Raw genomic sequence first — 12051 nt, forward strand, 5'->3', positions numbered from 1 at the left:
CCCATGTCAGACAGACACCTTCAGACAGGAAGTCCCATGTCAGACAGAGACACCTTCAGACAGGAAGTCCTATCTCAGACAGAGACACCTTTAGACAGGAAGTCCCATGTCAGACAGAGACACCTTCAGACAGGAAGTCCCATGTCAGACAGAGACACCTTCAGACAGGAAGTCCTATCTCAGACAGAGACACCTTCAGACAGGAAGTCCCATGTCAGACAGAGACACCTTCAGACAGGAAGTCCCATGTCAGACAGAGACACCTTCAGACAGGAAGTCCTATCTCAGACAGAGACACCTTTAGACAGGACGTCCCATGTCAGACAGAGAAACCTTCAGACAGGAAGTGCCATGTCAGACAGAGCCACCTTCAGACAGGAAGTGCCATGTCAGACAGAGACACCTTCAGACAGGAAGTCCAATGTCAGACAGAAAAAACCTCGGGCAGAGAGATCCTGAGCCAGGAAATCCTGTGTCTGCATCCTTGACAGAGACATCTTCAGGCAGGAAGATAGGAAGAGACATGATTAGATAGGAAGTCCAATCTCAGACAGACATCATCAGCCAGGATGTCCTATGCCAGCTACGAGTTGCTGTCATCCTGAAGTGTCTCGTCATCGTCGATGTTCAGTAGTTGTCTCTCGATTGCCTGCTGTCTCAGCTCATTTGACCTCAGTCTCTCCTGCAGTTCCAGCATACTGAAAATGACAAAAATAGAATCAAACACTTACATCTAAAGATAATCATGGAGCACCATTTCCAAGTTTGTTTTGTTTGTTTGTTTGTTTGCTTGCTGTTTAACACCACACTCAGCAATATTCCAGCCATGATGGCGGTCTGTAAATAATCGAGTCTGGATCAGACAATCCAATGATTGACATCATGAGCATCGATCCACGCAATTGGGAAACACTCCGATCCCGTTAGTCGCCTCTTGGTTTCTGAAGACCGATTCTAACCCCGATCTTCACGGGTTGACCATATTAAAACATGACTAAATACCCAATGACAATCATCGATTGGTAATCAACTGTCCATAACACACCTGAAACATCCTGCATGAGACAGTGGGCCACTACAGGATTAGCTTGCCTGTACTGGATTGAATAGGGCCAGTTCAGATTTGCTGAACTGATACACCTTTTGAAGTGTTTTCATCCCTATGCTTTAACTTCAAGGCTACCCCACCACCTTAAGACAACAAGAACATATACTATTCAAATGAGTGAGTGAGTGAGTATGGTTTTACGCCGCTTTTAGCAATATTCCAGCACATTGTACCCATGTCGGGAATCAAACCCGGGTCTTAGGCGTGACTAGCGAACGCTTAAACCACTAGGCTACCCAACCGCCCCAGAGTAGTATTATGTTGCTGTATGTTTGTACTGACCACTGTTCTGGGTCAGGCCCTGTGGTATCGGCCTCTGAATCCTCGTCCACACGGTGATGGTCGTAAACCCCCACCGCTGTCACAGGGTCTGTAAGGAGGAAGTGTTCAAAAGTGAGAGAAAAACAATCAAATAATTATCATTCACTCATATTAATACTGCATTCATATCAATTATCCTCCATACCCTAATATTTGCTCCTTCAATGTGAGGTGAGGTGAGGTGAGGTGAGGTGAGGTGCGGTGAGGTGAGGTGAGGTGAGGTGAGGTGAGGTGAAATGCACTTACATTCGCCTGTGCATGCACCTGTGTGTGGCTATTTGTACTAGTGTGGACTATAGCCAATTTTATAGTGCTAGCCCACTGAGATACCACGCCACAGTGTAACATGAATACCCCACTCATGATCAGTTGCAATGTACCGATGTACAAAATGTACAAAATTAAGTATCATATTTTAATGTCTATTGGTATGACGCAGCCAGTGATCGAACCTGACATTTAGCTGTCCGGGCAGACGCTCATTCCACAAGACCACAGAGGCGGTCCCCTGTTACGATTTCAAGGTATGCATGATGGTAGCCAGATTACCCTCTCCTGATGCAAAGTGAGAATATTTTAGTGTGCATGAATTACAGATTTTCAGAGTTGGTACAGATTTGTCCTCAACAAATACAAGGCTTTTTTCAAGGCACTTTCAAGGCCAAATTCAAGGCAAATAAATAACACAAAAAAGATGCGATTGTTCATATGACTGATGATCGAATGATGTTATACTTCGTGAGCGTAAAACGTCAGCTCACTGGTGATAAATGCAAACAACCAGTGCCAGGATGTAATATAAATTGAAGTAACTCATCCCAGATCGCAATTGCATTTGTTCTGAAGCCTCTGGGAAAAAGCTTCCGGGAACAAGTGTCATGTTCCTGGACACAGTGGTTGATTCATGGGTACACAACAGCTTCCCGGAAAGCGTTAAAGTTATGCTTAATGAGCGTAAAATGATCATGCTCTGCAAACAGTGAATTTTCAGTTGGATTCTGGCGTTGATATGTGCAAGTAGTAAATGGATATCTCTCTCTCTCTCTAAGTTACAAAATAGTGAATTAGAATAGTTCAGAAATAGAACAGAAATAGTTGAGAGAGTTACTCATGTACATTGTTAACACACGCTAATCAAACGGCATCTTCATTTTAAGTTTCAAATCCATTTCATTTTATCTTATTTCATTTTCATTGTTCATTACATTACAAGGGGATTTCATGTTTAGTTGATTACAAGGCGATTTCACGTTTAGTCGATTACAAGGAATTTCACGTTTAGTTGATTACAAGGGGAATTCACGTTTAGTTGATTGCAAGGGGATTTCATGTTTAGTTAATTACAAGGGGAATTCACGTTAAGTTGATTGCAAGGGGATTTCAAGTTTAGTTGATTACAAGAGAATTTTATGTTTAGTTGATTGCAAGGTAAGTTAATGTTTAGTTAATCTGAGTTTAGTCTTCCACTGCGAACCATCATGAATTCGGTAGAGCACTCGCAATGCAAGCAATGATCATGCAAATGAGGTAAGTAAAATCAGATAAAAACCTTAAATTACTCATATATCGGCACAACACATTTATATTTGGTATGTAAATAGTAAAAAGGTTATTGATGTGAAGTTAGGGTGGAATCCAATGCCTTTTAAATCACGTTTATTTTCAAGGCCTTTTGACGCCAAATACAAATTTAAGGCCTTTTTAAGACAAACTTTATAACTGAAGGCCTTTTCAAGCCTGTGCGCACCCGATAATCATTATTAATTAATTTTACTTGATGCACTTGTAATAGAGAGTGAATGAGTGAGTGAGTGAGTGAGTGATTATTCTATAACGCGTAATCAGCCATCTTGGAGCCATGCACAGTGAGATGCAATTATTATGATTTCAGAATACAATCTGCAGCCTACTCACCATCATGAACAACAGGAAAGTCTGCTATCTGTTTTGGCACTTTCTGCTGAATGAACTCTGACATATGCATATTATTTCCTCTATAACTTTGGCCTGTCATGTTGGCATCGCTTTCTGAAATATTATCAAAATTCAACGTCCGAACTGCTCCATTCAAGGAATTCTGGGAAGACACCTTCTGTCCAGTCACGGCCTCCATATACATTCCTTGAAACACAGTGGAATCGGCGCCATTGGAATGTCCGGTTCCGTTCTGGAACTGCAAGGTATCAAACATGGCGGAGGAACCATGTACAGCTTTCACTTGACGATATCCCTGAGATTCATCGACTGGGACAGAATTGTTCACAAATGCATTTTCTGGTATCACTGTCATTTTCTGTGGTATAAGTTGATCGGCATGGTGTCCATTTATTGGCTGCATGACTCTCCCACCAGAGGGCAGCATTCTGTGACCGGCTTCAATCATTGGTTGGTGAATGAAACTCTTCCCAGACTGCATCTGGCTCAGTGCTGCCCTCTCAAACCCGGACACCCTTGCTTGGAGTCTTGCAATCTCAGACTCCTGGGGACATGGAAAGACATATCTTAGTCCTACAGTCAAGACCCATGAAGATTCCGGGGTAGAATAGGGCATGCTTGCCGTAAAAGGCGACTATGCTTGTCGTAAAAGGCGACTAACGGGATTGGTCAGGCTCGCTGACTTGGTTGATACATGTCATCGATCCCAATTGCGTGGATCGATGCTCATGATATCAATCACTGGATTCTCGGTCCAGACTTGATTGTTTACAGACCGCCGTCATATAGCTGGAATATTGCTGAGTGCGGCGTTAAACAACCAACCAACCAACCTACATTCAAAGTCAAACAGAAATATTGAAAATGTTGTTTTACCCATGTATCAGCAATTTCTTGATGCATCATGGTGAAATTCGGTGTATATTATCATGATTATGTAAATGATATTTCTAATAACATGTTTTGGTTTAACTTCTTTGATAGGCATTTAGAAGTTGGAGTACTGAGTAAGGATAAGAATTTATGGATGAACAACTTCTTTATTACAATTTAGAGCAACGTTTCGGTGTAGGTTCTAACACCGTTATCAACAAGTGATATACAGAGAGGGGTTGGCAAGTATATATACTGAGTAAGGATAAGAATTTATGGATGAACAACTTCTATATATACTTGCCAACCACACTCTGTAATAAAGAAGTTGTTCATCCATAAATTCTTATCCTTACTCAACATGTTTTGGTTTTGTTTTGTATGTTGCTTAACGCCACACTCAGCAATATTCCAGCTATATGACAGCGGTATGTAAATAATTGAGTCTGAGACCAGACAATCCAGTGATTGACTTCATGAGCTTCGATCCACGGATACGATGACAACCATCAACAAGGTCAGCGAGCCTGACCGCCCGATCCCGTTAGTCGCCTCTCACGACAAGCATCGTCGCTTTTCACAGCAAGCATGGGTTGCTGAGGACCTATTCTACCTTGGATCTTCACGAGTAATGACATGTTTGTTTGTTTGTTGTTTAACGCCACACTCAGCAATATGCCATCTATATGACGGCGGCCTGTAAATAATCAAGTTTTAGGGCTGATTGAACTGACGGAACTGTTAACTTGGAAATAAAATATCCTACACTACTTAACATTAATATAAATTCTAAGAATACTGCTTCTATATCATCAATGCCATAAATCCTGTATTTCTGCTGTCATCTCACTATAAAAACTTCAGATATTCAAGAGAAGTCCTCTTCACAGTCAACTATCCATAATCAGTTGTGACACTAACTGTATCTCCACTCCCAATCCTCTTATATTCTACCTTGATTATGATGGTCTCATTAGCTGTATCTATGACCTCCTTCCTGGCAATTAGCTCGTTCTGCAGACAGTCCAGGTCGTCCTTGACCTTCTCCAGCGCCTCCTGGTGTTGCTCTTCCTGCTGCAACAGCTGTTGCCGGGCAACCGTCAGCTGACCTTCAAGCTGTGCGTAGTTTGACTGCCTCTCCTGCTGACTGTCATGGCAGCTGGCCAGCTTCAACAACAATAGATGTTTGTTAGTTTGTGTGTTGTGTAACACCACACACCGCCATATTTCAGCCATAAGATGGCCGTCTGGAACTAACTGATTATGCAGGAATTCAACTCAACATGCTCAGAGGCCGATGTTTGGCCCCAATTCTGGAGCAAATGTCATTAAAAATTCCCAAAATGGAAATTAAAAGTTTTCCAATTTATGTTAATATATATAACTAATAGAAATAACCTGTATGTCACTGATAACAGGACAAATAAATAGAAAGAGGTGAGGTGAAATGGAGTTTAACTTCGCGTCCAAGAGTATTGCACTTATATACATGACAGTAGACTGTAAGTGTCTGAGTCTGGACCAGACATACCAGTGGTTGATATTATGAGCAATGATCCACGCCATCAGGATAATAAACAAGCAATAAACAACTTGGCAGACTAGCGATTGAGTTGTTTTCCACTCAGCAATATTTCAGCAATATTTCAGCAATATTTCAGCAATATTACAGCTATTTCCTGGCCAGGCACAACCCATGTGTACAGCGCACCGTGACCTCCAACTTAAACCATGTTATGGTTGGTACATAATTTTGCATAATGACCTTAAAATGCACATTCAGAAAAGCCAGTGAACTTTTGGCTCAGAATCAACTGCAACATCAACAGCGTGGCATTATCATAATGGTTACTGAGTGAGTGAGTGAGTATGGTTTTACACCGCTTTTAGCAATATTCCAGCAATATCACGGCAGGGGACACCAGAAATGGGCTTCACACACTGTACCCATGTCGGGAATCGAACCTGAGTCTTCGGTACGAGGAGCGAACGCTTTAACCACTTGGCTACCCGACGGCCCCTTGGAACACTGAAGACAAAGCTGCCTACCTCGTCTTGATGCTTCTGTTGTAAAGCATCGATCTCCTCCTTCAGTGACTCAACTTCAGACATCAACCTAGCCTCTGTTTGAGTTTCCCGACCTTCACATTCCTTCATCTTCTCCTCCAGGCGCGTGACCTCAGAGTCTCTGTTGTGGGCAAGCAGGACAGCCTCCTCCAACTCCCGTGCAAGTCGATCCTGCTCTCGGTGTGACTGGGCCAGCTCCCGCCTCGTCTCCATAAACTCCCCGTGTTGCTGCTGCAGCTGTTCCCTGTTATACAGTGAGTGAGTTGGGTTTAACACAGCTGTTCCCTGTCATACAGTGAGTGAGTTGTGTTTAACACAGCTGTTCCCTGTCATACAGTGAGTGAGTTGTGTTTAACACAGCTGTTCCCTGTCATACAGTGAGTGAGTTGGGTTTAACACAGCTGTTCCCTGTCATACAGTGAGTGAGTTGGGTTTAACACAGCTGTTCCCTATCATACAGTGAGTGAGTTGGGTTTAACACAGCTGTTCCCTGTTATACAGTGAGTGAGTTGGGTTTAACACAGCTGTTCCCTGTCATACAGTGAGTGAGCTGGGTTTAACACAGCTGTTCCCTGTCATACAGTGAGAGAGCTGGGTTTAACACAGCTGTTCCCTGTCATACAGTGAGTGAGTTGGGTTTAACACAGCTGTTCCCTGTCATACAGTCAGTGAGTTGGGTTTAACACAGTTGTTCCCTGTCATACAGTGAGTGAGTTGGGTTTAACACAGCTGTTCCCTGTTATACTGTGAGTGAGTTGGGTTTAACACAGCTGTTCCCTGTCATACAGTGAGTGAGTTGGGTTTAACACAGCTGTTCCCTGTTATAATGTGAGTGAGTTGGGTTTAACACAGCTGTTCCCTGTCATACAGTCAGTGAGTTGGGTTTAACACAGCTGTTCCCTATCATACAGTGAGTGAGTTGGGTTTAACACAGCTGTTCCCTGTTATAATGTGAGTGAGTTGGGTTTAACATAGCTGTTCCTTGTCATACAGTGAGTGAGTTGGGTTTAACACAGCTGTTCCCTGTCATACAGTGAGTGAGTTGAGTTTAACACAGCTGTTCCCTGTCATACAGTCAGTGAGTTGGGTTTAACACAGCTGTTCCCTGTCATACAGTCAGTGAGTTGGGTTTAACACAGCTGTTCCCTGTCATACAGTCAGTGAGTTGGGTTTAACACAGCTGTTCCCTGTCATACAGTCAGTGAGTTGGGTTTAACACAGCTGTTCCCTGTCATACAGTCAGTGAGTTGGGTTTCATCTGGATCTATCTATTTATGTCCTCAAGGGATTTCTCAGAAACTTTGGGCATCCAAAGCATGAACATGGGAGTCCCAGGCTGGCAATATGTGGCATAATTCACTTGATAGCCAAGAGTTTAATTGATGTCAGAATAATTCTATGACGTGTACGTGTGTGTATGTAGTAGTCCTACCTGGTCAGTCTAAGTTCCTGTGTGATCTCCACGTTCTCCTCCTTCTGATCCTCCAGGCGGTGCTGCTGCCTCTCCGTCACCTGAAACATGAACATTCCGTCATAACATAGCCAACTACTGAAACATTCCGTCGAACATTCCGTCATAACATAGCCAACTATTGAAACATTCCGTCGAACATTCCATCACAACATAGAAAACTACTGAAACATTCCATCTAACATTCCATCACAACATAGATAACTACTAAAACATTCAGTCTAACATTCCATCACAACATAGATAGCTACTGAAATATTCCGTCACAACACTGATAAATACTGAAACATTCCGTCGAACATTCCATCATAACATAGCCAACTACTGAAACATTCTTTCAAACATTCCGTCATAACATAGCCAACTACTGAAACATTCCGTCGAACATTCCTTCATAACATAGCCAACTACTGAAACATTCCGTCGAACATTCCTTCATAACATAGCCAACTACTGAAACTTTCCGTCACAACATAGATGACTACCGAAACATTCCTTCATAACATAGCCAACTACTGAAACATTCCTTCATAACATAGCCAACTACTGAAACATTCCGTCATAACATAGCCAACTACTGAAACATTCCTTTACAACATAGCCAACTACTGAAAAATTCCGTTGAACATTCCGTCACAACATTGATGACTACTGAAACATTCAGTCACAACATAGCCACCTACTGAAACATTCCATCGAATATTCCATCATAACAAAGCCAAGAACTGAAACATTCCGTCACAACATAGCCAACTATCAAACATTCCGTCGAACATTCCGTCATAACATAGCCAACTACTGAAACATTCCATCGAACATTCCGTCATAACAAAGCCAACTACTGAAACATTTCGTCATAACAAAGCCAAATACTGAAACATTCCATCGAACATTCCGTCATAATAAAGCCAACTACTGAAACATTCCATCGCAACATAGGCAACTACTAAATATCTGTCAAACATTCCGTCACAACATAGGCAAGTACTGAAACATTCCATTGAACATTCCGTAATAACATAGGCAACTACTGAAACATTCCGTCGAACATTCCGTCACAACATAGGCAACTACTGAAACATTCCGTCACAACATAGCCAACTATCAAACATTCCGTCGAACATTCCGTCATAACATAGCCAACTACTGAAACATTCCATCGAACATTCCGTCATAACAAAGCCAACTACTGAAACATTTCGTCATAACAAAGCCAAATACTGAAACATTCCATCGAACATTCCGTCATAATAAAGCCAACTACTGAAACATTCCATCGCAACATAGGCAACTACTAAATATCTGTCAAACATTCCGTCACAACATAGGCAAGTACTGAAACATTCCATTGAACATTCCGTAATAACATAGGCAACTACTGAAACATTCCGTCGAACATTCCGTCACAACATAGGCAACTACTGAAACATTCCGTCACCTGACACATGAACATTCTGTTTCAGTAAACTAGGATAGGTAAATCAGCTGCACCTTCTGCAGTTCCTGCAGCTTGGCTGTGGCAGCGTGCAGCTCCATGGTGTGTCGCTGCAGCAGCTGCTCTGACTGCTGGAACTGCAGCGTCTTCTCCCGCAGCTGTGACTGACTCTGCTGCAGAGTGTCGTCCAGGTTGGCAATCTGAAACACCACGGATACGTTACCTCCAGCACAATACTACATCCCTCACTGTGCTGTCTTCACTTTACTTGCTTTGTTTGTTACTGAAACGTCGCCTTTACAGTAAATAAAGAAGTTGTTATCCATAAATTATCTCTACTTTTCAACAAGTCTGCTACGTACCTGCCGCGTCCTCTCCTGGATCTCGGTCTGATATTTCTGTAGCGTCCCGTCCAGCTTCTGCATCCTCTGTTCCATCTCTGAGTGCGTCTCCTTGATCGTTTGGTCCAATTTCGTCACCTACGTGAAAATTCAACAGTTACATAACATTTTTGAACAATTTTTTAAGAAGGTCCCAGTCAAGAAATAATCCTTTGTTGATCCGTCCATATTTCCAACTGTTGTCAAAATGTTATGATGCACTGGGCACTGTCTGTCCAGCTGTGATGGGTATTGCGCTGACTTTCGTGTTGCAATTCATTGCAAAAATGATTCATGTATTGTGATGCTTCTACAATATGTTTTATGTGTTCTTTCATCTGTGGCTATGACCGTTTCTTTCACACCCCTCCCTCCGACCCCTCCCCCCCCCCAACCCCTTTCACAAAAGCGTCACAGTTTCCACAGTGTTTGCACACTGCGATGTCATTTGAACCTTTACTTGTGGAAATCTCTCACTGACTGCAGCTCGACACCTACCTGTTCACCCCTTACATTAAACATTGCCAGACACCTACCTGTGTACCCCTTCCCTAACAATAAGCGTTGCCCGACACCTACCTGTGTACCCCTTCCCTAACAATAAGCGTTGCCCGACACCTACCTGTGTACCCCTTCCCTTACATTAAACATTGCCCGACACCTACCTGTGTACCCCTTCCCTTACACTGAACGTCGCCCAACACCTACCTGTTTACCCCTTCCCTTACATTAAACGTTGCCCAACACCTACCTGTGTACCCCTTCCCTTACATTAAACGTTGCCCGACACCTACCTGTGTACCCCTTCCCTTACATTAAACGTTGCCCAACACCTACCTGTGTACCCCTTCCCTTACATTAAACGTAGCCCGACACCTACCTGTGTACCCCTTCCCTTACATTAAACGTTGCCCGACACCTACCTGTGTACCCCTTCCCTTACATTAAACGTTGCCCGACACCTACCTGTGTACACCTTCCCTTACACTGAACGTTGCCCAACACCTACCTGTGTACCCCTTCCCTTACATTCAATGTTGCCCGACACCTACCTGTTCACCCCTCACATTAAACGTTGCCTGACACCTACCTGTTCACCCCTTACATTAAACATTGCCCGACACCTACCTGTTCACCCCTTACATTAAACATTGCCCGACACCTACCTGTTCACCCCTTACATTAAACTTTGCCCGACACCTACCTGTTCACCCCTCACATTAAACATTGCCTGACACCTACCTGTGTACCCTTACATTAAACTTTGCCCGACACCTACCTGTTCACCCCTTACATTAAACATTGCCCGACATCTACCTGTTCACCCCTTACATTAAACTTTGCCCGACACCTACCTGTTCACCCCTCACATTAAACATTGCCCGACACCTACCTGTTCACCCCTTACATTAAACATTGCCCGACATCTACCTGTTCACCCCTTACATTAAACTTTGCCCGAAACCTACCTGTGTACCCTTACATTAAACGTTGCCCGACACCTACCTGTTCACCCCTTACATTAAACATTGCCCGACACCTACCTGTTCACCCCTTACATTAAACATTGCCCGACACCTACCTGTGTACCCTTACATTAAACATTGCCCGACACCTACCTGTCCATCCCTTACATGAAACATTGCCCGACACCTACCTGTTCACCCCTTACATTAAACATTGCCCGACACCTACCTGTGTACCCTTACATTAAACATTGCCCGACACCTACCTGTCCATCCCTTACATGAAACATTGCCCGACACCTACCTGTTCACCCCTTACATTAAACATTGCCCGACACCTACCTGTGTACCCTTACATTAAACATTGCCCGACACCTACCTGTTCACCCCTTACATTAAACTTTGCCGACACCCACCTGTTCATCCCTTACATTAAACGTTGCCCGACACCTACCTGTTCACCCCTTACATTAAACATTGCCCGACACCTACCTGTGTACCCTTACATTAAACATTGCCCGACACCTACCTGTCCATCCCTTACATGAAACATTGCCCGACACCTACCTGTTCACCCCTTACATTAAACATTGCCCGACACCTACCTGTGTACCCTTACATTAAACATTGCCCGACACCTACCTGTTCACCCCTTACATTAAACTTTGCCGACACCCACCTGTTCATCCCTTACATTAAACATTGCCCGACACCTACCTGTGTACCCTTACATTAAACATTGCCCGACACCTACCTGTCCATCCCTTACATGAAACATTGCCCGACACCTACCTGTTCACCCCTTACATTAAACATTGCCCGACACCTACCTGTGTACCCTTACATTAAACATTGCCCGACACCTACCTGTTCACCCCTTACATTAAACTTTGCCGACACCCACCTGTTCATCCCTTACATTAAACATTGCCCGACACCTACCTGTGTACCCTTACATTAAACATTGCCCGACACCTACCTGTGTACCCTTACAT

The 12051-nt window shown here is 43.5% G+C and overlaps 1 protein-coding gene across 1 annotated transcript in view; it reads right to left on the minus strand.

Annotated features, from left to right (window-relative positions):
• Positions 1-369: 369 nt before the first annotated feature.
• LOC139459755 (coiled-coil domain-containing protein 18-like) overlaps positions 370-12051 on the minus strand; it is a 41929-nt gene continuing 30247 nt past the window's right edge. The window contains exons 22-29 of the mRNA XM_071241417.1: positions 9573-9689; positions 9267-9410; positions 7737-7816; positions 6287-6548; positions 5192-5404; positions 3344-3908; positions 1391-1478; positions 370-698 (exon numbers count right to left, since the gene is read on the minus strand). Coding sequence (XP_071097518.1) covers positions 584-698; positions 1391-1478; positions 3344-3908; positions 5192-5404; positions 6287-6548; positions 7737-7816; positions 9267-9410; positions 9573-9689 — 1584 coding nt within the window. The 3' untranslated portion in view covers positions 370-583. The remainder of the gene's footprint in view (positions 699-1390; positions 1479-3343; positions 3909-5191; positions 5405-6286; positions 6549-7736; positions 7817-9266; positions 9411-9572; positions 9690-12051) is intronic.

The sequence above is a fragment of the Haliotis cracherodii genome, unplaced genomic scaffold (assembly GCF_022045235.1).
Source record: "Haliotis cracherodii isolate W230 unplaced genomic scaffold, xgHalCrac1.p SCAF_13, whole genome shotgun sequence".
Classification (NCBI taxonomy): domain Eukaryota; kingdom Metazoa; phylum Mollusca; class Gastropoda; order Lepetellida; family Haliotidae; genus Haliotis; species Haliotis cracherodii.